This window comes from Schistocerca gregaria, chromosome 2 (assembly GCF_023897955.1).
Source record: "Schistocerca gregaria isolate iqSchGreg1 chromosome 2, iqSchGreg1.2, whole genome shotgun sequence".
In the NCBI taxonomy this organism is placed as follows: Eukaryota; Metazoa; Arthropoda; class Insecta; order Orthoptera; family Acrididae; genus Schistocerca; species Schistocerca gregaria.
In genome coordinates, this window is record NC_064921.1 from 522,325,088 (window position 1) to 522,352,203 (window position 27,116).

General features: G+C 39.2%; 1 protein-coding gene across 1 annotated transcript in view; it reads right to left on the reverse strand.

The window, feature by feature from the left end:
• Positions 1–27,116, reverse strand: part of LOC126330110 (carboxylesterase 4A) — a 197,063-nt gene that overhangs the window by 27,633 nt on the left and 142,314 nt on the right. Inside the window, exon 9 of the mRNA XM_049996332.1 lies at positions 12,755–12,929. Within this exon, the coding sequence (XP_049852289.1) occupies positions 12,755–12,929 (175 nt within the window). The remainder of the gene's footprint in view (positions 1–12,754; positions 12,930–27,116) is intronic.

The window sequence follows — 27,116 nt, forward strand, 5'->3', positions numbered from 1 at the left end:
GATAAGATAAACTAGTTATTATGGGGTTCTCATATATTTTGAGGCAAACAGTTGCATTTAAAAATAAATTATCAGTCACAGTTTACATAAGGCATCCTACTTTCGTTGGATATGTTACTTCAGGGGAAAACTCCAAGCTGGACATCAGTAACTCTAAGTGCTCTCCATCAGAACAATAAAAATTGCAATTAATTGTGAAATCACCATCTCCCAGTTTTTTTACAATGTCTCATTAACACCATCTACATTGACAGGAAAAAAAATCACAACATCAAGAAGGAGGGGACTGATGACCACAGATGTTAAGTCCCATAGTGCTCAGAGCCATTTGAACCATTTTTGAACACCAAGAAGGAACTGGGTGACATAAACAAAAGTTGGTAGGCATGTTTCTACACCTGAAAGATCGTGTCTATTCCAATTTCGTGCCAGTAGTATAAGAGTGGCACTAGTAGTGCCACTTTAAGGATGCAAATAGTTTTGCTTTAAACACATGCTGTAACAGTAATCAGCATTAGTTACCTATGAGACTGGACATCATGAGATGATGTTTGTGAAGAATGACTTTAAGATGACAAAGAAGCCATTATCAACACCACACTGAGTTTGAATCAGGTCACGTAATAGGGCCATGAGAAGCTGGATGTTCCTTCTGTGATTTTGCAGAAAGACTTGGCACAAATGTAGACACTGTACATGATTGTTGGCAGTGGTGATCACAAGAATGTATGGTCACAAGAAGACTGGGCTCTGGATGGCCACGTGTCACTACTGTGTGAGAAGATCATCACATTTGGTGTATGGCCCTGGCTTATCATACTGGATCTGTAGCAGCAATATGAGTAGCAGTTGGCACCACAGTGACACAACAAACTGTTACAAATTGGTCACTTGAAGGACAGCTCCAAGCCAGATGCCTGGTAGCTAGCATTCCACTGACCCGAAACCACCACCATTGGTGACTTCAGTGGTATCAAGTGGGAGTTCATTGACAGGCAGGGTGGACATTGTTGTGTTTTCTGATGAAAGCTGATTCTGCCTTGGTGCCAGTGAGGCCAGTTCAGGGCCTGCAACTACTGTCTGCATGCTAAACACACTGGACCTACACCTGGAGTTACGGTCTGGGGTGCAATTTCATATGACAGCAGGAGCACTCTCATGATTATCCCATGCTTTTTGACTGCAAATCTGTATGTCAATCTGGTGATTTGACTGTTGAGCTGCTATTCATGGACAACATTCCAGGGGATGTTTTCCAACAGGTTAACAGTTCTAATGGTAACAATGGTACCATGATTTCACATTTGAAATGGCCTATCTCACACTTACATTAACCTGTCATCTTGCAATGTTAATCACTTAAATATTTTACCTAGTCAAATGTAGTCCTGAAATTTAATTACTTTAGATTAATTATTTTTTGGTGTTGTGATTTATTTATTTATTTATTTATTTACTCATCATCTGTGTTAGGAGTCTGTACATAGTTAGAATTGCCTCTTGTGTGTCTCTAAGTCTATTACCAAGACATAGCACTCAAAGAATAATTCAGTGCATTTCTTATTTAGATCTAAAATATGGGACTTTATTCCAGTTGTGTGTACACAGCTACTCAACATTTCCTTGTACTACAAGTACGGTAATGTATTACTGCAACTGTATATCTAGGTGTATCTGTTCAATTTATGTGACATATAATTGAAGTTCTTCACTGTGCAACATATAATTATGTTGAAATGACTTTTGAGGTTTCTAGTTCCTGTAGCATCATGACAAACTCTTATTTTTTTTATTTAATAGTTTTTGGAAATTTTGTTAAGAAAGACTGAATGGACATTTGATTTTTACTTTTTACCCTTTTGTGCTGTCCTAGCTGCAATATTTCATTTTTCCATAACTGTTGTAACTGTCTATAGTTATTTGGCAAAACTATCTTCTGGAAACATTCTACCAAACAAGGGATTCATATTCAGTTACTGTCACAAACTGTAGCTACCATCATCCTCACAACAGCCTTTCATTGTTAACTTTCCCCATACATCCCTCTCATCTGTCTGAGGAAGGACCAGATGAGGTGGTGCAGTGGTTATCACACTGGACTCCCATTCAGGAGAACAACAGTTGAAACCCCTGTCCAGCTGCCCAGTTTTCTGTGATTTCCCTAAATTGCTGGCGGTTCCTTTGAAAGGGCATGGCCATTTTCCTTCCCCCTGTCACAATACAAGCTTGTTCTCTGTCTCTAATGACCTCGATGTTGGTGGAATGTTAAACCCAATTTTACTTCCTTCCTTCTCTGAGCAAGGTAATGTATTCACTTTCACATTTATGCCTATTGACAGTAGTAATGATACCACCTCCTGAAGATAAGTACTGAAGAGCAGTCCTGTCTCATATTTATTAGATTTTCCTTTTATACAATATTCCAATCTTTGTCTCCCCCTTCAATTGTTTCCTTTTACGGCTCCCTCAACTGCAATGGAAGCCTTGATGTCTTCACACACGTTCTGCCATCCTGTCTCTTCTTTCCTCACTGATTTTGCAGAGACATAATATTCACAATCCTTCTGTACCACCACACTCAAACCTTTTGGTCCATTTACATTTAATGCTGAGCTCTAGATGTACATACTAAGAAATTTCTTTCTCGTGTTATAGCCTACATTTGATACAAATTGATTTCTTTTGGTGAGGAGTGTTCTCTCTACTGAGCTAGTCTTCTTTTAATCACCTTGCTTCATCTGCAATGCATTATTTTGCTTCCAAGGTAGCAGAATTCATTAATTTCGTCTACTATAGGGTCCCAAATATTGATGTTTATCATTAACCTCATTTTTGCTACTCCTCAATACTTTTGTCTTTCTTTGGCTTATTCGCAACCTATATCCTATGTTCAGTAGACTGTTCATTCCATTACGTAGGTCCAGTACTTCTTCCCATTTTCAAATAGGATAAGGTCATAGCTGATATCTGTTCACTCTGAACTTTATCCCACTTCTGGGACTTTCCTTTATTTCTGTCCATGCTTCTTGAATACTGGAGGAGAAATACAGCATCCTTGCCTTATGCCCTTTTATAATCTGAGCATTTGCAGCTTTATTGTTTCCTCTTGGTGTACATTACTCATCTTTCCTTATAGTATGTTCCCTTTTTTGTACAGATTTCAAATATCTTGCACGACTTTAACTTGTTACATGCCTTTTCTAGGTCAACAAACCCTTTTAAAGTGTCTCAGTTTTTGCTTCCAGTATCAAACATAACATCATAACTACCTCCAGGTGTTGCTTTAATTTTTTAAATGGTGCTGTTGTGGTACTCCAAAGTTTACACTTTCTGAGTAATGTGTGTCAAAGCCCTCATTTGTTTGCTTTCAGTATGTCTACTGATATTAGTTATTGCTAACTGGGAACCCCTGCGGCTTTGCATGTTTAGCACTAAGTATCTAAAACTGGATGACTGGTCTGACATAGAAGCAAATTTGTTTATGGGTCACTGAGTAGAGATATGCATAAAATTCAGAGAACTGAATATCAACACTTACATATGACTGAAATTATTTAAACAGTGCATACCAGGAAACTTTGTAGGAGTCATGAATGTTATCTGTTCCATATTTAATAGGCGTTTGGAGTGATATCTTGTACGTGTGTGTGTGTGTGTGTGTGTGTGTGTGTGTGTGTGTGTGTGTGTGTGTGTGCGTGTGTGCACGCACATGAAAGAGAGAGAGAGAGAGAGAGAGAGAGAGAGAGAGAGAAACTGGATATGTCTTGTAAATTACAGACACAGCATATCATGTGTCGGAGGCTGTTATGTAAACACTGTTCAGCCTTTTACATCAGCATGACTATAACTAAGTTATCAGTTAGGATGAATGGGCTCTGACAGAGGATATATACCAGCAACCCACAATATCCAGTTGCAGAGCATGTTCTACAACATGAAAGCTGTGATCTCAATACGTATTTCACCACATGTGCCACCTTGATTCTTCCCCCAGACACCACTTTCTCAGAACTCCACAGGTGGGAACTAGCACTACAACATGTCCTCAGGTCTTGTTATCCACCTGGCCTTAATTTATGTTAATTTCTTCCATCTCATCATTGTTTCACAGTAACTATTCCTTCCCTCAGTCTGTTTTAGTTTTCTACCGCTTTCATTTTCTGACCTGTCTGCTCTTTGTCGTCTCCCTCCCACCTCTGTTATGGACAATTTACTTAGCTTTCCAGTCTTATTAACTTGTGCATGATGTTTTGGCATTAATCTCTGTCTTGCATATTACTATGACTTCCACATTTAAGCTTTCAGGTTTTCCAATCTCATCTGGTGCAGTCCCCAGCAATCAAGTCTTTCCTTCTCATCCAATGCGGTAAGTCTCCCTGACCTGCAGTTCTGGGCAACTTTTCCAAAATCTATCCCTTTTCATAAACTCTTGCAGTCCTTTTCCTTTACCCCACTTCCTCCCCCTTCAACCCTTCTGCTCGAGGAAGCAGCCACTGACTCCTAAAGCTTGCAAAAATCGAATATTCTTTTATGTGTGTGTTCGCCTGCTGCCACTTTGTGAGTAGATCTTTTTATCTATCCAATTACACCATACTGTCAAAAACTGTTTATTTTTGTTGTTAATAACCATGTGTTCTGATTCCCAACAGAACACCATTCAGACAATTGCTGGATATATTTTGATGTTGGACAGGTTTATATGGGACATAGTGAGATCCTTGTTACGTCTGCCATCAGTTTTCACCAGCAGACTATTTGTTCATGTACAGCACCCTACAGGCAGCCTGTACCTTTTGCAAGGTGATGGATCACTCCATTCCTTCTGTATTGTGTCAGAATGATTTGAGGAACATTCCAGACAGAAATTGCCTGTGTTGCTCTTATCAACCCTACTGAACACATATGGGACACCATTTGTTGAGATGTGTGCATCTTTGAACCCACTCCAACCTGCTTCTGTGATCAATGGATGGCAGTTGACTATTCATGGATTCCAGTGCCATTGGTGTCAGAATATATGCTACAATGAGTCTCCACTCTCATAAGGCCAACATACTACTATGGAGGTGTCCCCAATTCAATAGGTCATAAGTGCTGAGATGCATTTTTATTGCATAATAAAGATATCACACAATCTTTGTGAATGGTACGCAAATTGTCACAGAAAGAGTTGAGGAAATACAAGTGTGTATACAAAAATGTTGCTGATTAATTTGATACAAAGTTTAAGTTGGAGAAACTTTTACTTAATTCCTCAGATTTGTTGATGATTCAGTTATTCTCAAAATTAAAATTTTCTGGGATATGTTGAGGTCACAACATATTTTTATAGTTATACATAATGGAACAAATTAAATGCGGTCCATATAGAAGAGTGGAGCACATGGGCAATCACAAAAGATTGCACTATGTCCAACAAAGCATGGAAAAATGAGTCACTAAACACATTTAATAGATGTACTGTGACATATGCACAGGCCAAAATGGTAAAATCAAAATTTCATTATCATTCTTGAAAGTGACCCGAAACAACTGGAGTTACATCAAGTAGTAATGAATTTATACTAACAGCGCAGTCATATATGTCCAATGACTCTGAATTTGGTACACATAAAATAAAAGAAGTGAAGATATTATGCTAGAAGTAAATGTAATTCATAAATGTACCAATGTTTTTACAAGGAAATATGGAGATCTGAAGATGCTGATGATAGCAATAAAAATAATGTTATTAGGCCTAAAGAAAATATTTCTAAAAAAAATCAAGATAAGACAGTGCACAGAATGATCTTTTGCCTCAGTGCCATTTTCAATTTGTATATTTTCTGTCTTGCTTACTGAGTGAGTAAACATTATAAAAGCTGAGAAGTCAACACACTTAAACATTTAAAAGTTTTTAAGCCACTACTATCATTAGAGTTAATAAAATCTTATCTTTTCATTCAAGTGTTGTTGTTGTTGTTGTTGTTGTGGACTTCAGTCCAGCTCTCCATGCTACTCTATCCTGTGCAAGCTTGTTCATCTCCATGTAACGACTGCAACCTAAATCCTTCTGAATCTGCTTATTGCTTTCATCTCTTGGTCTCCTCCAAGCTTATCTCCAGTACTAAATTGGTGATCCCTTGATGCCTCAGAATGTGTCCTATCAACCAATCCTTTCTTCTAGTCACGTTGTGTCACAAATTTCTTTTCTCCCCATTTCTATTCAGTACCTCATTAGTTATGCGAACTATCCATCAAATCTTCAGCATTCTTCCATAGCACCACATTTCAAAAGCTTCTGTTATCTTCTTGTCTGAAATATTTATCGTCCATGTTTCATTTCTGTATATGGCTACACTGCATACAAATACTTTTAGAAAGGACTTCCTGACACTTAAATCTGTACTCAATGTTAACAAATTTCTCTTCTTCAGAAACACTTTCCTTGCCATAGCCAGTCTACATTTTATATCCTCTCTACGTGGACCATCATCAGTTCTTTGCTCCCCAAATAGCAAAACTTATCTACTACTTTAAGTCTCTCATTTCCTAATCTAATTCTCCCAGCATCACCTAATTTAATTCAACTACATTCCATTATCCTCGTTTGACTCTTTTTGATGTTCATCTTATATCCTCCTTTCAAGACACTGTGTCCATTCTGTTCAGCAGCTGTTCCAACTCCTTTGCTGTCTAACAAAATTACAGTGTTCCCAGCAAACCTCAAAGTTTTTGTTTCTTCTCCATGGATTTTAATTCCTACTCCAAATTTTTCTTTTGATTCCTTTACTGCTTGCTCAATATACAGATTGAATAACATCGGGGATAGGCTACAATCCTGTCTCACTTCCTTTCAAGCCCCTCGACTCTAATAACTGCCATCTGATTTCAGTTCAAATTGTAAACAGTGTTTTGCTCCCTGTATTTTACCCCAACACTTCAGAATTTGAAAGAGAATATTTCAGTCAACATTGTCAAAAAATTTATCTAAGTCTGCAAATGCTAGAAAAATAGGTTTGCCTTTCCTTAATCTATCTTCTAAGGTAAGTCATAGGCTCAGTACTGCCTCATGTGTTCCAACATTTCTAAGGAATCCAAACTGATATTCCCTGAGGTCAGCTTCCATCAGTTTTTCCATATTAGACCTTCTGGTGACAAACAGACCCGAACTATTTGAATCAGTTAATGCAGAACAGGGAATCAGCGATCATAAAGCAGTTACTGCGTCGATGATTTCAGCCGTAAATAGAAATATTAAAAAAGGTAGGAAGATTTTTCTGTTTAGCAAAAGTGACAAAAAGCAGATTACAGAGTACCTGACGGCTCAACACAAAAGTTTTGTCTCAAGTGCAGATAGTGTTGAGGATCAGTGGACAAAGTTCAAAACCATGGTACAATATGCGTTAGATGAGTATGTGCCAAGCAAGATCGTAAGAGATGGAAAAGAGCCACCGTGGTACAACAACCGAGTTAGAAAACTGCTGCGGAAGCAAAGGGAACTTCACAGCAAACATAAACATAGCCAAAGCCTTGCAGACAAACAAAAATTACGCGAAGCGAAATGTAGTGTGAGGAGGGCTATGCGAGAGGCTTTCAATGAATTCGAAAGTAACGTTCTATGTACTGACTTGGCAGAAAATCCTAAGAAATTTTGGTCCTATGTCAAAGCGGTAGGTGGATCAAAACAAAATGTCCAGACACTCTGTGACCAAAATGGTACTGAAACAGAGGATGACAGACTAAAGGCCGAATTACTAAATGTCTTCTTCCAAAGCTGTTTCACAGAGGAAGACTGCACTGTGCTTCCTTCTCTAGATTGTCGCACAGTTGACAAAATGGTAGATATCGAAGTAGACGACAGAGGGATAGAGAAACAATTAAAATCGCTCAAAAGAGGAAAGGCCGCTGGTCCTGATGGGATACCAGTTCGATTTTACACAGAGTACGCGAAGGAACTTGCCCCCCTTCTTGCAGCGGTGTACCGTAGGTCTCTAGAAGAGCGAAGCGTTCCAAAGGATTGGAAAAGGGCACAGGTCATCCCCGTTCTCAAGAAGGGACGTCGAACAGATGTGCAGAACTATAGACCTATATCTCTAACGTCGATCAGTTGTAGAATTTTGGAACACGTATTATGTTCGAGTATAATGTCTTTTCTGGAGACTAGAAATCTACTCTGTAGGAATCAGCATGGGTTTCAAAAAAGACGATCGTGTGAAACCCAGCTCGCGCTATTCGTCCACGAGACTCAGAGGGCCTTAGACACGGGTTCACAGGTAGATGCCGTGTTTCTTGACTTCCTCAAGGCGTTTGACACAGTTCCCCATAGTCGTTTAATGAACAAAGTAAGAGCATACGGACTATCAGATCAATTGTGTGATTGGATTGAGGAGTTCCTAGATAACAGAACGCAGCACGTCATTCTCAATGGAGAGAAGTCATCCGAAGTAAGAGTGATTTCAGGTGTGCCGCAGGGGAGTGTCATAGGACCGTTGCTATTCACAATATACATAAATGACCTGGTGGATGACATCGGAAGTTCACTGAGGCTTTTTGCAGATGATGCTGTGGTGTATCGAGAGGTTGCAACAATGGAAAATTGTACTGAAATGCAGGAGGATCTGCAGCGAATTGACGCATGGTGCACGGAATGGCAATTGAATCTCAATGTAGCGAAGTGTAATGTGATGCGAATACATAGAAAGATAGGTCCCTTATCATTTAGCTACAAAATAGCAGGTCAGCAACTGGAAGCAGTTAATTCCATAAATTATCTGGGAGTACACATTAGGAGTGATTTAAAATGGAATGATCATATAAAGTTGATCGTCGGTAAAGCAGATGCCAGACTGAGATTCATTGGAAGAATCCTAAGGAAATGCAATCCGACAACAAAGGAAGTAGGTTACAGTACGCTTGTTCGCCCAATGCTTGAATACTGCTCAGCAGTGTGGGATCCGCACCAGGTAGGGTTGATAGAAGAGATAGAGAAGATCCAACGGAGAGCAGCGCGCTTCGTTACAGGATCATTTAGTAATTGCGAAAGCGTTACGGAGATGATAGATAAACTCCAGTGGAAGACTCTGCAGGAGAGACGCTCAGTAGCTCGGTACGGGCTTTTGTTGAAGTTTCGAGAACATACCTTCACCGAAGAGTCAAGCAGTATATTGCTCCCTCCTACGTATATCTCGCGAAGAGACCATGAGGATAAAATCAGAGAGATTAGAGCCCACACAGAAGCATACCGACAATCCTTCTTTCCACGTACAATACGAGACTGGAATAGAAGGGAGAACCGATAGAGGTACTCAGGGTACCCTCCGCCACACACCGTCAGGTGGCTTGCGGAGTACGGATGTAGATGTAGATGTAGATGTCTGTAAAGGATTTGTGTTAGTATTTTGCAGCCGTGAGTTATTAAACTGATAATTTGGTAATTATCACATCTGTCTATGCCTGCTTTCTTTGTGATTGGAATTACACTCCTGGAAATTGAAATAAGAACACCGTGAATTCATTGTCCCAGGAAGGGGAAATGTTATTGACACATTCCTGGGGTCAGGTACATCACATGATCACACTGACAGAACCACAGGCACATAGACACAGGCAACAGAGCATGCACAATGTCGGCACTAGTACAGTGTATATCCACCTTTTGCAGCAATGCAGGCTGCTATTCTCCCATGGAGACGATCGTAGAGATGCTGGATGTAGTCCTGTGGAACGGCTTACCATGCCATTTCCACCTGGCGCCTCAGTTGGACCAGCGTTCGTGCTGGACGTGCAGACCGCGTGAGACGACGCTTCATCCAGTCCCAAACATGCTCAATGGGGGACAGATCCGGAGATATTGCTGGCCAGGATAGTTGACTTACACCTTCTAGAGCACATTGGGTGGCACGGGATACATGCGGACGTGCATTGTCCTGTTGGAACAGCAAGTTCCCTTGCGGGTCTAGAAATGGTAGAATGATGGGTTCGATGACGGTTTGGATGTACCGTGCACTATTCAGTGTCCCCTCGACGATCACCAGAGGTGTACGGCCAGTGTAGGAGATCGCTCCCCTCACCATGATGCCGGGTGTTGGCCCTGTGTGCCTCAGTCGTATGCAGTCCTGATTGTGGCGCTCACCTGCACGGCGCCAAACACGCATACGACCATCATTGGCACCAAGGCAGAAGCGACTCTCATCGCTGAAGATGACATGTCTCCATTCGTCCCTCCATTCACGCCTGTCGCAACACCACTGGAGGCGGGCTGCACGATGTTGGGGCGTGAGCGGAAGATGGCCTAACGGTGTGCGGGACCGTAGCCCAGCTTCATGGAGACGGTTGCGAATGGTCCTCGCCGATACCCCAGGAGCAACAGTGTCCCTAATTTGCTGGGAAGTGGCGGTGCGGTCCCCTACGGCACTGCGTAGGATCCTACGGTCTTGGCGTGCATCCGTGCGTCGCTGCGGTCCGGTCCCAGGTCGACGGGCACGTGCACCTTCCGCCGACCACTGGCGCCAACATCGATGTACTGTGGAGACCTCACGCCCCACGTGTTGAGCAATTCGGCGGTACGTCCACCCGGCCTCCCGCATGCCCACTATACGCCCTCGCTCAAAGTCCGTCAACTGCACATACGGTTCACGTCCACGCTGTCACGGCATGCTACCAGTGTTAAAGACTGCGATGGAGCTCCGTATGCCACGGCAAACTGGTTGACACTGACGGTGGCGGTGCACAAATGCTGCGCAGCTAGCGGCATTCGACGGCCAACACCGCGGTTCCTGGTGTGTCCGCTGTGCCGTGCGTGTGATCATTGCTTGTACAGCCCTCTCGCAGTGTCCGGAGCAAGTATGGTGGGTCTGACACACCGGTGTCAATGTGTTCTTTTTTCCATTTCCAGGAGTGTATTATATTCCTCTAGAAATCTGAGGGTATTTTGCCTGTCTCATACATCTTGCTCAACAGAGGGTAGAGTTTTGTCAGGGCTGGCTCTCCCGAGGCTGTCAGTAGTTCTAATGGAATGTTGTCTACTCTTGGGCCTTTGTTTTGACTTAGCTCTTTAATTGTTCCATCAAATTATTCATACAATATCATACCTCCCATTTCATCTTCATCTACATCCTCTTCCATTTCCATAATATCACCCTCAAATACATTGCCTTGTATAGATCTTCTGTATACTCCTTCCACCTTTCTGCTTCCCTTCTTTGCTTAGGACTTGTTTTCCATCCTAGCTCTTGACATTCATACAGGTGTTTCTCTTTTCCCCAAAGGTCTCTTTAGTTTTCCTGTAGGCAATATCTATCTTACCCCTAATGATATATGCATCTAGATGCTTGCATTTGTCCTCTAGTCATCCCTGCTTAGCCATTTTGCATTTCCTGTTCATCTCATTTTGTAGAAATTTGTATTCCTTTTTGCCTGCTTCATTTGCTGCATTTTTATGTTTTCCCCTTTCATCAGTTAAATTCAATGTCTCTTTTGTTACCCAAAACTTTCTACTAGCTCTTGCCTTTTTATGTAATTTATCCTCTACTGCCTTCACTATTTTATCTCTTAAAGCTACCTATTCTTCTTCTACTGTATTTCTTTCCCCTGTTCTTGTCAATCATTCCCTAATGCTCTCTCTGAAACTTTCTACAACGTCTGGTTCTTTCAGTTTATCCAGGTCCCATCTACTGAAATTACTACCATTTTGCAGTTTCTTGAGTTTTAATCTACAGTTCATAACCAGTAGATTGTGGTCAGAGTCCACAACTGCTCCTGGAAATGTCTTACAATTTAAAACCTGGTTCCTAAAGCCTTGTATTACTATTATATAATCTATCTGAAACCTTCCAGTGTCTCCAGGACTCTTCCACATATACAACCTTCTTTCATAATTCTTAAACCAAGTGTTGGCTATGATTAGGTTATGCTCTGTGCAAAATTCTACCAGGTGGCTTTCTCTTTCATTCCTTACCCTCGATCCACATTCACCTACTACTTTTCCTTCTCTTCCTTTTCCTGCTATCGTATTACAGTCCCATATGACTATTAAATTTTCATCTCTCTTAACTATCTGAATAATTTCTTTTATGGCATCATACATTTCTTCAATCTCTTCATCACCTGCAGAGCTAGTTGGCAAATGAACTTGTACTACTGTGGTAGGCATGGGTTTCAAGTCTATCTTGGCTACAATAATGCATTCACTATGCTGTTCACAGTAGCTTAGCCATGTTCCTATTTTTTTATTCATTATTATACCTACTCCTGCATTACCCCTATTTGATTTTGTATTTATAACCCTGTATTCACTTGACCAGTAGTCTTGTTCCTCCTGCCATCGCACTTCTCTAATCCCACTACATCTAACTTTAACCTATCCATTTCCCTTTTTAAATTTTCTAACCTACATGCCTTATTAAGAGATTTGACATTTCACACTCCACCCATAAAACACCAGTTTTGTTTCACCTGATAATGATGTCCTCCTGAGTAGTACCTGTCTGGAGATCAGAATGGGGGACTATTTTACCTCCAGAATATTTTACCCAAGAGGACGCCATCGTCATTTACCCATGCAGTAAAGCTGCATGCCCTTGGGAAAAATTATGGCTGTAGATTCCCCTTGCTTTCAGCTGTTTGCAGTACCAGCACAAAAAGGCATTCGAGTATTATTTTACTGAAAAAGAGTTTGACATTGTTTACATCACTATCTTAACTTATGCCTCCTTCTCCAATTTGTACAACGTAAAGAGCTTTAAATTCTAGCAAGTAAAATAGTTGTACATACCTTCATTGGGAGCTGGTGTCAGTGTCTGTTGGACTAATGGAAGACCAGTGAGAAACTCAGGTCCACCTTTCTGCTTCCCTTTGTGTTCAAAACTGTACAAGTAAGTAGGAAATTTATCTGACCACAGTTGTGAAGTCTCAAAAGCTGGGAGACTAAATAGTGCATCCCCAGTTGCCTACAAAATAATGTAATATACATAACATAAGAAACTCTGTGCATTAATCCAGTGTGTTATATTTGAAATGAAAAGAAGTAACCTTCAAATTGACATATCACAGAATGTGAAAACTGTGTAACAGGTGATGTAAATACAAAATACATAGAACACTATCTTTTTATATTCAAAGGATAATTCTGTTACCAGAATTCTTTGATCATTCAGCCAGTAGAAAACTGCCTGCAGAGGGCAGAGGTCGTACTTTGACTCTCAATTTGACCTATTATATATTTTCATTGCAATGGATTCTTGTATAGTGATTACCAATACATTATGATAACAAGAAACTTGCTTACTACCTTCAGATTCCCTGTTACATTGTAACATCAGAATATCAACATTTTGAAAAAATGGTATTGTCCTACAGTTTATACCTGTAATGATGATATACTCATCCTTCCCGGTTCTTTGTCTGTATAGTTTCCTTCAGTGTCTAATATATCATATTTATCTTTTAACATTACTTTTTACCTCTTTTCACCTTTTTCATCTTCAGTTACCTTTTTACCTCTTTTAATATCCTTTAAGAACATCTGTTCTCTTCTGTGATTGCCCCTTACTGAGCCACCACCTTTAGTATATTGCCTTGTCACTGTACTTGTTAGCACCATTTGATCTGTTTCCTTCCTTGACTTCCATTTCTTTCAGTGTCCAATGGATTTCATTTACTGGTTAATTCAACTTCCATTATTTTTGTTTTCTTGTTTCACTCTTTCTATGGTAATGGACTGCTTAGCAAACCAGTCAGTGACTTTCAATCTTAAAGCAGTTTATTAACATCTTTGAAATTTTAATGACCATCATCTCAAGAGTTTGCATGTACAGTTTTTCCATTCATTCTACCTTTTTTCTGCTCCTATAGACTGCGTCAGTGGAGCAATTGACTTTATAGCTAACCAGTCAATAGATTTTATTATTACAACAGATTATTAACTGTCAAGATTTATTATTATTCCCTTGCATAATTCCTGCATCTGCTTGACATGTCAAAATTGTCAACTATGGTATAAGATGCAAACTTATTTAAACACTCTTCACACAGAAATTAATAAGTAGTATGAATTTGAAATACTACACTCTATGAATACATTTTTAATCGTTTAGACTTCAGTGATTATTTTGACAATTTTTTCAAAGAATACACCTTCAATCTGTTATTATCATGTAATGATGATATGAAACATTTCAGCAATGGAGATTAGATTAGATTAGTTTTTCGTTCCATAGATCTGTGCTGAGGACGTCCTCGTGGATGTGGAACATGTCAATTTTTCTTTTTTTAAGTTGAAATAACAATACTAATAGGATGAATATATACAATACATCATTTGTTTCTATTAAAAAAATTCGTCATTGGAGTAGGAGGAGTTGGCTCCTTTTCAACTGACCTTTATTTGTAACTAATTTTTTGTCTTTGCTGGCAAATTATTGAAGATGAGTGTTCCTAAGTAGTGGACCCCTTTTTGAACTAAAGTAAGTGCTTTTAAGTCCTTGTGCAGATCATTTTTGTCTCTGGTATTGTATGTATGAACTGAGCTGTTTGTTGCAAAAAGAGATATATTATTTAGCACAAATTTCATTAAGGAGTAAATATACTGAGAGGCAGAAGTTAGCATACTCAGTTCTTTGAAGAGGTTTCTACAGGACGTCTGTGAATTTATCCCACAAATAATACATATTACACACTTTTGGACTCTGAAAACTTTTGTTTCACTTGAAGAGTTACCCCAAAATATTATACCATATAACATTATGGAATGAAAGTAGGCAAAGTATGCAAGATTTTTCACTTTTATGTCGCCTATGTCTGCTAACACTTGAATTGCAAATACAGATTTGTTAAGGCATTTCTGCAGTTCTGTGGTGTGCTCCTCCACACTGAGTTTATTATCAAGTTGTAATCCCTGGAATTTAAGACTTTCAACCTCTTCTATCTGCTCTTCTTCATACTTCATGCATATGCTGGACAGAAATCTCTAACAGGTTCTGAATTGCATATAGTGAGTCTTTTCAAAGCTTAATGTTAGTGAGTTGGCTTTAAACCATTTATTAATATCTATGAATATATCATTAGCAGATCTTTTTAGAACTACACCCAACATACTATTTATGACAATACTTGTATCATCTGCAAACAAAACAAACTCTGCTTCTGGCAGTGTAACTGATGAGAGATCATTAATGTACACAAGAAAAAGCAATGGCTCTAAGATGGATCCTTGTGGGACACCAAATGTAATTTCTTCCCATTCTGATGATGACTGATGACTTAATTCATTAGTTCCTTGCACTGACACCCTTTGTTTCCTGTTAGCGAGGTATGACTTGAACCATTTTGCAGCACTGCCTGTGACACCATAGAATACTAATGTATTTAAAAGGATGTTGTGGTTAACACAGTCAAATGCCTTTGACAAATCACAGAAAATGCCTGCAGCTTATAATTTGTTATTTAATGAATTAAGTACATTTTCATTGTAGGTGTAAATAGCCTTCTCGATATCGGAACCCTTCAGAAATCCAAACTGTGTTCTTGATAATATGTTATTTGTGGTCAGATGGTTGAGAAGCTGCCTGTACATTATTTCTTCTAAGATTTTTAAGAATGCTGGCAAAAGTGAAATTGGTCTGTAGTTTGATGGTACCTCTTTATCCCCTTTCCTGAATGGAGGCTTAACATCTGCATATTTTAACCAGTGAGGAAATGTCCCAGTTATAATTGACTGGTTACACAAGTAACTTAGAATTGTACTAAACTCACTATAACATGCATTAATTAACTTTGTTGATATTCCATTGTAACCACTAGAATGCTTTGTTTTTAAAGATTTTATTGTGGAAGTTATTTTTTTTTTTTTGGTGAAGTGAGTGACATATTAATGTACCTGAAACTATTTGTAAAGGCTAGTTTCAGATATTCAAGTGCATTATTTACTGATCCTGACAATCCCATTCTATCAGTAACGGATATTTGCATACAGCGCGCATATGCATACTTTGATGCAAATAAATGTTCACCACACACCATGAAGCCCAAGTCAGAGGGAAACCTTCGTGAGTGAAGAACAAGTCAGATTATACAAAAAGAAAGACTCTCTGATACACTGTACATGCCACATCAAGGAACTACTAGCATTAATATCAAATCCTGATGACCTCAGAATTTCTGCTTATGTCTAATAAGAATGCCTTATTCTAAAACATTAAGACCCCCCTGAAATATAGCCCTGGTTCTAAAAACTCAAAATATCTTAACAATGAAAGTAATCAGTTATTGATAATACAATGTAAATGAACAGATAAAAAAGAAATCTACTCACCAAGCGGCAGCAGGACACACACACACACACACACACACACACACACACACACTCTGAAGAATTGAACTTTCAAAAGGTTCCTTCTTCTGGTGGAAGAGTTGAAGGGGAAGGAAGAGGGCTGAAGGGAAATGACTGTTGAGGTTTAGGGAAAGGGATACAGTTTAGAAAAGTCACTTAGCAGAGTCAGGGGAGACATACCAGATGGGATGAGAAGGAACGACTGATTGTTCAGTCAATCAGTCTTTCCTTTTCATCCCGTCTGGTAAGTCTCCCCTGATCCAGGGTTCTGGGTGACTTTTCTAAACTGTATCCCTTTCGCTAAACCTCTCTAGTCCTTCTCCTTCACCTCTCTTCCTTCCCCTTAAACTCTTCCGTCAGGAGGAGGAAATGTGTGTGTGTGTGTGTGCGCATTCGTGCTCGTGCGCCCCTGCTGCTGCTTGGTGAGTGGATGTTTTTTTTTTTAATCTGTCCATTTACATTATATTATCAAAATATCTTAAGGCAGTTTATATTCTAGGGTGAGCAGCTATGTAAAATACTAAGCTTCTGCATGTAAAAAGTGAAAGAAACCTTGCTTGTTTAGCTATGTGGTCTTATTATGTTGTGTTCTTTCACAAGAGTGAAACAGGCATGTGTGCTTCAACATTTTAGATGTTCAATTAAGTTACACAAAGGACTGTTACGACAGTGCTTTAAAATAGTTTAAATTTTTATCAGAGTACTGAGCTCCTTTGTGAACAATGAACAGGATTAAATTACATGAGATACACTGTTTCTTCCATAGACCCATAGTGAGCAGATTCTTGAGGATGTGGAACACCTTAGGAAAAAACAAAACCTAATAGATATTTATAAACTAACTGATATACTGATGTTGTGTAATAAATTTATGTTTTTTTTCATTTGCACATTATTAAGAAAGCTTACCAAAACATTTAAATGTGTATGTACTAAAGTACATGACGTAATTCAAAGGCTATTGTAGCCAAGAATTGACAAAAACAAAAACAGTTCACAAGTTGTATTCTTTCATTCATAATGTTGCATACATCTCATTCAGAAGTACAGTCTCCAGAGATGTGGAACAAATTATATCATGCATTAACTAAAGGCAACACAATCGTAGATTCTTAATCTGTAAATTTCATTCACAGTGAATTTCTATCAGTATACTACTACAAACCGTTTCTGATTATTTCAACTAATCTAGTAAATAGACTTAAAGACACTTCTTTGCAAAAAGCAGCTGCTTCCTTAATTATATTTAACAGCTGCCGTTGCTTACAAATTAGTAGCTTAATACACTCCTTGGAATGGAAAAAAGAACACATTGACACCGGTGTGTCAGACCCACCATACTTGCTCCGGACACTGCGAGAGGGCTGTACAAGCAATGATCACACGCACGGCACAGCGGACACACCAGGAACTGCGGTGTTGGCCGTCGAATGGCGCTAGCTGCGCAGCATTTGTGCACCGCCGCTGTCAGTGTCAGCCAGTTTGCCGTGGCATACGGAGCTCCATCGCAGTCTTTAACACTGGTAGCATGCCGCGACAGCGTGGACGTGAACCGTATGTGCAGTTGACAGACTTTGAGTGAGGGCGTATAGTGGGCATGCGGGAAGCCGGGTGGACGTACCGCCGAATTGCTCAACACGTGGGGCATGAGGTCTCCACAGTACATCGATGTTGTCGCCAGTGGTCGGCGGAAGGTGCACATGCCCGGCAACCTGGGACTGGACCGCAGCGACGCACGGATGCACGCCAGGACCGTAGGATCCTACACAGTGAGGTAGGGGACCGCACCGCCACTTCCCAGCAAAGTAGGGACACTGTTGCTCCTGGGGTATCGGCGAGGACCATTCGCAACCTTCTCCATGAAGCTGGGCTACGGTCCCGCACACCATTAGGCCGTCTTCCGCTCACGCCCCAACATCGTGCAGCCCGCCTCCAGTGGTGTCACGCCAGGCGTGAATGGAGGGACGAATGGAGACGTGTCGTCTTCAGCGATGAGAGCCGCTTCTATCTTGGTGCCAATGATGGTCGTATGCGTGTTTGGCGCCGTGCAGGTGAGCGCCACAATCAGGACTGCATACGACCGAGGCACACAGGGCCAACACCCGGCATCATGGTGAGGGGAACGATCTCCTACAATGGCCGTGCACCTCTGGTGATCGTCGAGGGGCCACTGAATAGTGCACGGTACATCCAAACCGTCATCGAACCCATCGTTGTACCATTCCTAGACTGGCAAGGGAACTTGCTGTTCCAACAGGACAATGCACGTCCGCATGTATCCCGTGCCACCCAATGTGCTCTAGAAGGTGTAAGTCAACTACCCTGGCCAGCAATATCTCCGGATCTGTCCCCCATTGAGCATGTTTGGGACTGGATGAAGCGTCGTCTCACGCAGTCTGCACGTCCAGCACGAATGCTGGTCCAACTGAGGTGCCAGGTGGAAATGGCATGGTAAGCCATTCCACAGGACTACATCCAGCATCTCTACGATCATCTCCATGGGAGAATAGCAGCCTGCATTGCTGCGAAAGGTGGATATACACTGTACTAGTGCCGACATTGTGCATGCTCTGTTGCCTGTGTCTATGTGCCTGTGGTTCTGTCAGTGTGATCATGTGATGTATCTGACCCCAGGAATGTGTCAATAAAGTTTCCCCTTCCTGGGACAATGAATTCATGGTGTTCTTATTTCAATTTCCAGGAGTGTATTTACATGTTGCCACAGGTGTTTCTCAAAGTAAGTGGATACCCACACCTGTAAAAGCAGTAGGTTGTCTATAGTACACAACTACTTGCCCTTTACAATGAACACTGTTAACTGTCTTGTAACTAATAGGAATTTCCAGTCCTTGAATCTAAATAATCACATGAGAGTGAGAAAAGAGTGGATAATGGGACATGTTTTGAGTTTTACTTGAATCTGGTTATTGTTTTCAATTTTTTACTATATTATGTTAGATGGGAACTTGCTGAACAACTTAGCACAACAGTACATAGCTCCACTCTGAATCCTAACCAAGGAGGCAAACAAAACTGTTTTTGTGTCTTGTATTGTGATTGTCAAATCAAGATTTAGCCAAAACTGATTTTTGTTATTATACAAATAGTAAAGAAGGAACATTAAGGAGTTAACATACTTCAAAGGGAGTGTAAGAATTCAAAGGTTTTTAAAGAGACCTCTGCTTAATGTGTGATTAACTACTTTACAAAATATTCTTACAGTTCACATCTGCTGAATAAATGCTCTATTTAGTTTAGTTGCACTGTTCCAGAAGATATGGGGGCGATTGAGAAGTTTAGTGAATTTGTGCCTCCAGCTATTTCAAATTTTCAAATGTTATCCGGCATCAATAGCAAGAAGATGATGAACAAAAGTGCTTTGCAAAGTTTCAAGTCTAGTGCCACGCAAAAAACTCACAGTGAAAAATCATCCAGATCAAAATGTAAGTGTGTAACATGTGAAGTCCATCCTGACAAAGCAAAACTAGTTGAAACTATTAATTCGTTGCAAGAAATTGTGCGCAGATCCCTGGCAGAAAACAAAGTGTTAGCTGATAGACTCAAATGTCTTGAAAATGATCATATAAAATTAAAAACCACCAAGCAGGGCGTAAGTGAATTCAACAGAAATAAAGTGTACACAGTGACCGAAGATTTCGTCGCCATTTCAAGTTTTCCAACACATTCTGGGTGTACCATAGTGCAATCATTTCGTTGTCTTTAGTAATAAATTCTCCTGCCGTCCTCCAAAAAACGGTAGGCCTATCTACAAAAGATAAAATCGTGCACCATCTGAAAGAAATGCCTGTTATTAAGCAAAATGTGGCACCTCGCCAGCCAAAACCGTCACTCGTAAACAGAAGCAAGGTAAATTCAACATTCAAGATGACAGTTAATTTAACTAACACCGCAAATGCAGCAAGAAGAATAAACATATGTTTAATGGGTGATATTCATCTTAGAGGCCTTGCACACGAAATAAAAAGCGTAAACAGTGAAGTAAATGCTTCAGGTTTTATTAAACCTGGCACTCGTCTTGACCAAGTGCTTTCAACTGTAAACAATATCTCTCGAAAGACAATGAAGGAAGACTTCATTGTAATATGTGGTGGTGCAAATGATGTCGCACACAACGATGGTTCGCGTGCTGTTAATGCCCTAAAATCTGCCCTAAACCATCTAAATGACTCAAACATCATTGTTCTCGAAATTCCACACAGGTATGACTTGCCCCAATTCTCGTGTGTAAACAGGGCAGTAGCATATACAAACAGTCAATATGCAGAAATTTGCAACAATTAAGCAAATGTACAAATGGTTAATGTGCAACATTTTAGTAGAGATCTTTACACCAGTCATGGCCTTCACCTCAATCGGCGCAGAAAAAGTCACTTAGTGTCCATCATTTGTAAATGCTAGGAACAACGTATACTCAAAACACACACATTCGAAGAATGAGTGCTCCACAACACAAGAAGACTGCAGGAATGGGTATAGACAGACGACATTGGAAAAATGGCTGCTGAAAACATCAGGTAAAGCTGATTCTTCCCAGGCTCCCAGTACATGGAAACAGACCAACTTGAATAAATGGATAGTGAAAAATACCAAACTCACTCTGTCAACTGATATTTCCTTTTTAGGGATAAATGTATGAGTGGTTCTGGTAGGGTGACACGTCCATCAAGCGTTCAAAAATCCAAACTTACTTTCAAATTAATTCAGCAGAACTTTCAAAGTCTTGGCAATAAGCACAACGAGTTGGATACCATTGCAGCAATTGATAAGCCTGATGTTTTAGTTATAAGTAAACACTGGTACACAGATGAGATAATTAGTGTATGTAAGCCACTTTCCATGAACTTTTTCTCTGCCTTCAGTATAAAAGAGAAACGTGGTGGTGGGGTAGCTATCTTTGCAGCCAGTGGTAGTATTATTGCGTAATAGATGTAAGTACTTTCAGCATTGAGGGTGTAATAGAACTAGCAGCAATTAATTATAAGTGGGGGAAAGAGAACTTAATTATTATAGGCCTATATAGACCTCCATCTGGTAGCCTAGATAGTTTCTTTGATGTTCTTAATGACCTTCTTGTTGACATTGACAGTAAACACTGCAATAAAAGTGGCTGGGTTAACATAATACTAACTGGAGATATAAACATTGACTTGCTGTCCATTGACTCTGTATCTAAAAAACTAATGCTAATACTAGCTGAATTTAACTTAACATTTCTGATAAACAAGACCACTAGAGAGGACAATAGTGTAAAATCATGCATTGACAACATTATAACTAACATGTCCCACTTTACATGCAGTGCATCAGTTCTGAAGCTTGCAATTTCTGATCACCATGAAGTACAGGTATTGATAGAAGCTGAAAATCTTCATGTCAATAGAAAAGAGAAACAATATGTGGCAAAAAGAATGACCAATGATGACAATGTTAAAGATTTCAACAGTTTGCTAAAAAGCTTACAATGTGGTGAAAAAAACAGCATTACTTTCAGTGAATTTTCATCAGATTTTTATTATTGCTTCAATGTCTCATATCCAGAAATGACCTTTACAGTTAATGACTGCAAAAAGATACAAAGAAATAACTGGATAACTCATGAAGTTAAAACAGCAAAAGAGAAACTTAGACTTTTCCAGTATGCAATGATAAGTAATAACAATAATAATAGACTAAAGGTAAAATTTAAGAACTATCAGGATTACTATAAAGATCTTCTGCTAGAAACTAAAAGTAAATATGTAGCCACAATGTTAAGAAACTCTACTAACACAGGTTTAGCTGTTTGGAAAGTAATAAATAGCTTTAGGGATTGTAAGGATAGATCAACAAGTGATTTTACTATAAACCATAAAGGGCATATCATGAAATGTCAATGTCAGATTGCAAATGTTTTTAATGAGTACTTTTCTTCTGTTGGAAAATCTGTCAATGACGATTTTAAGAATCTTCAGCATAAATGTAGGGGCATTCCAATCAAACAAAGCATATACTTGGCCCCAACCAATAACAAGGAAGTCAAAAACATAGTAATGTCATTAAAAAATACAAAATCAGCAGGCTATGATGGATTGTCTATCTGTACAATGAAAAGATGCATAGACAACATATCTGCTGCCATGGCCACAATAGTAAATGATGTAATTGCATCAGGTTGTTTCCCAGATAGTCTAAAGATAGCACAAGTAACCCTATTCACAAGAAAGATGATAAATCTAAAATTGAAAACTATCGCCCCATCTCAATCTTACCTGCATTTTTGAAGGTAGTTGAGAAAGTTATTTATACTAGACTAATGACATTCTTGAGTCAACACAATTTAATATTTGAAAATCAGAAGGCCTTATTAAAAACAAGTCAACATCAGTAGCAGAAGCACAATTAATAGACAAAATAATAACGGCCATAGAGAACAAGGAGTATGTAACTGGAGTGTTCCTTGATCTAGAAAAAGCTTTTGATTGTGTCAACATCACCATATTACTTGACAAGCTATGGAACCAGGGTATCAGAGGAACTGGCTATGAGCTAATAAAATCGTATATGAGCAATAGAAAACAATTTGTCTTGCTTAAAACAAACAGTGGGTCTTACAAATGTAAATTACAGACATAAAATATGGAGTACCTCAAGGTTCTGTCTTGGAACACCTTCTGTTCTTGATATATTGTTCTCCTAACTGTACAAAAATATTGTATGCAGATGACACATCAATGGTGTGTAAATACAAAGACACACACACACACACACACACACACACACACACACACACACACACACACTCACACTCACACTCACACACACACACACACACACACATCCATCCGCACACACACACATATCCATCCGCACATACACAGACACAAGCAGACATATTTAAAAGGCCTTTTAAGTATGTCTGCTTGTGTCTGTGTATGTGCGGATGGATATGTGTGTGTGTGTGTGTGTGTGTGTGTGTGTGTGTGTGCGCGAGTGTACACCTGTCCTTTTTTTCCCCTAAGGGAAGTCTTTCCGCTCCCGGGATTGGAATGACTCCTTACCCTCTCCCTTAAAACCCACATCCTTTCATTTTTCCCTCTCCTTCCCTCTTTCCTGACGAAGCAACTGCCAGTTGCGAAAGCTCGTAATTCTGTGTGTGTGTTTGTGTGTTTTGTTCATGTGCCTGTCTGCCGGCACTTTCCCGCTTGGTAAGTCTTGGAATCTTTGTTTTTAATATAATGAAATAGTCAAGTATTTTAATGAAAGCCATCTAAATGTAAGTGCTTCAAAGGCTGCAATGATGGAATTTAAGACAAGGAAACAAATAGAATTTGACATGAAATTATCCATAGGGAATGCCATTGTAAAAAGGAAAAATGGACAAAGTTCTTGGGAATTACAATCCAGGACAGCCTCAAATGGGACATGCATATTGATTCCTTAGCATGTAAGCTGTCGAAGAATGTGTTTGCTATAAATATGATTAGCAAATATTGTAAGGACATGGGTGTACTAAAAACTGCTTATCATGCCCTATTCTCATCAAACTTAAACTATGCTGTAGAAATATGGGGTGCAACAACTCAAGCCAACCTAAGTACATTATTAATACTACAGAAAAAAGTTATCAGGATCATTTGTGGTGCCAAACCTCGAGAATCATGTTGAAATCTGTTCCCAAAATTAGGTGTGCTTACCATTATAGGTGTGTACATATTGAAAGTTATATTGCTTGTGAAAACAATAAATCCAAATTTCAACTGTGACCTGCACCAATATAATACAAGGCAAAAGTTCAGATACCATGTAAATAGCCACAGAACAGCTTTATATGAAAAAAAATGCACTTCATGCTGGGCTGAAGCTAGCTAATGCCCTACCAAAAAGTCTCACAACCCTTCCTACTAACAAATAAAAGATCAGCTAAAAAGAATTCTAATTGAAAACCCTTTTTATTCCCTAGATGAGTATTATATCAGTATGAAAAGTGTTTCATAAGTATGTCAAGCTCATAGTTTTAAGTAGCCTATAACTAATATAATGTTGATAAAAAATATTTGTAATATTGTGATTGTATACTACCAGACGTAAAATCCATCAAAATGTAAAATTTATCAATACAAACAAATCTTTAGTTTGTAATTTATAAACTGACGTATTCAGAAGAATAATCTGTATGATGTCCTGAAACTGTATTATTTGTAGGGGTTGTATTTGATTATTCAATGTTGAATAAATATTATTATTATTATTATTATTATTATTATTATTATTATTATTATTATTATTTTATAGGACATCTTAGAGTGAAAAAATGTTAAGTAAGCCAACACCAGTCTTTAGGTCAACACATTGAGGGTTATGTCTAAGAGCAAAATACACTGTTCTGAGCTTCTTGATTAGTTCATCTATGTGTTGATGCTATTTTAACTTCTTAACTAGCTGGACCCCACACAATTTTACACATGGTGTTTGATTTAGTGCATTACTGTTAACATTTATTCCTGTTGAGAGCAACAGCAACAGCTTCATACTGTAAGGTTTTGTCAGATTATGACTCAAGCTGTTTGCTCAGTTTGGGCGCTTAATTAGTATGTTTGTGTCATCAGCAAGCACTACAGTGTCTGAATTGGCCTTTAAAGCCACTGGACAATTATTTATGTATGCCAAGAACAACACAGTACCCCAGATGTTATGTGAACAATAAGCTTTTCCTGGTGCATACAATATATGAATAACTTGTGAGACCAAAGCTGCGTGAACTCATCAAGCATAAATAAACATTTCTACAGACAGCCACCAGGCCATTTTTAAGGCATGATGAACAGTCCACCCTGCAATATCAACCTACGGTGAAGGGACCTGTATAATAAAGAACATATAAGAGGCCATGCAGAAGGGCATGCTACACATAATAAACACCAGCACCACTGTCTACTAGAGATAACTACTGCCAAGATGTATCAATAATAGACAAAGGAGAGGTATTCACTTGGTGTCTATACTACTTCACTAAAGAAGCAAGAGGGTCCCATGTAGAATTCAAACAAAACATCCCACTCCAGTTTATAAGTCCAATTTCTAATTTAGTTTCAATAGATTCTCAACATGTTCTACAAGTTAGAAGTGGGGGCCAAAATCTTTGTGTTCATATGTTCCATTGACAACTAGTGTAAAGATAGTGTAGACAGTGTTCTGCAACTGCCTGTTTGATTGGCTGTTCTAACGGCATGCAAGGCTTATACTCCACACAACTGTCTTCAGAAGTTCCCACGTTCTGACTGTCGGTGGCAAACAATAGTTTTAAGAGATTGGCCTTGTAAAGATCCAGATCATCTTTCACAGAATCTAAAACAGCCCTCATGTTGTGGGAAGCCAGAACACACACACACCAAACACACTGTTTTTGCAAGATATGACACTTTTTTTAATGCTTCCTGCATAGGGCAGAGAATCTGTTACCTTAGGAGCCTTTTCTCACTCTCCTTGTTCTCTGAACAGTGTGTTGGAAGTGCAACACACATCACAGTTTTCTAACAAAACTGATTATACAGTATTTTGAAAAATGTGGTGTTTAGTGTGTGTTCCAATCTCCCTCCAAGGTAACGGCTCCTTTATGCTCTGTGCAAGATGAGTTAAGCCTATTCAACACAGGTGTCTATAGGATCCTCTACAACTGCAGCTTGGTATATATCACTTTCACGTTTCACTTGTATACCGTACATTGACTTTCTGAATGTTTATGCATAAGCTGCTTTTGTACACAATAGGACCAATAAAAATATAGTACAATTAGTCAGATCATGAGTACTGTTGAAGATCATTGTGGGAACATACGAGTTCCAGAGACAATTACAACAGCTGGGCAAATATGTGAGTGCAGAACTCTGGCTTGATACTGACCATCATGTAGAAAGCAAGAACACAAAGGTTTTGGCCTTCTCTTCTGACTATTGGGATAATATTGAAAGGGAATCTGTTGAAATTAAATTCGCACACAGACTTATGTTTGAATGTTGCATGGTATTCTTCTCTTTCTCCAGGGAAAGAGACTAGTGCAAAATGAGTACTGTCCCTCATCTTAGTCATTTACTATTAATAGATCTTGGTGGTAGTTAGCTCTTTTCTGATCCACTATTGTAGGCTAGCATGAGAAGAGCTGTTCAACATAGTAGACATTAATCTGAAAAGGCTGGAACTTAACTTCTTACTTATTCAGATCGCATTATTACAATTAAACCAGAAAATTAAAGAAACTGACAGATAAACCTAGCATCCAAATTCCATCACTACAAGAAATGAGATGTAAACACAAGTGCCACTTCGCTTCCACAAATTAGAGAGTTTACAGGGGCAAGTCAGGAATCTTGGAACTTGATGGACCACTGCAATTTTTAATCTGATTTCTAATTCAATATTGAACTTAACTTCATCTTCTGAAAGAATTCCATTCCTATGAGTCAAACCAGTGAACAAAGCTTAATCAACACCCATGCACCAACAAACCACTACAATAAACAGAGCCACATAAGTGGAGGAATTCTGGGTATTACTGGAAGAAATTACAGCCATTATTCTCCATCATTATATTAAGATTTTAATGGCAATCATCAACACACAAATTAGCCAGGAAAAGAAATACAGAACAACTGCAGGTTTGGAACCCTCTTGCCAAAGGACTAGTTGAAAATGGAGACAGGATAATCAAATTTGTGAAGCCTTTGAATTGAAACTGATGTTAAAACATCCTGAAATCCTAACAGGAAATAAACTTAGAAATCTCCAAATCATAATCCTGGAAAATTTCAAA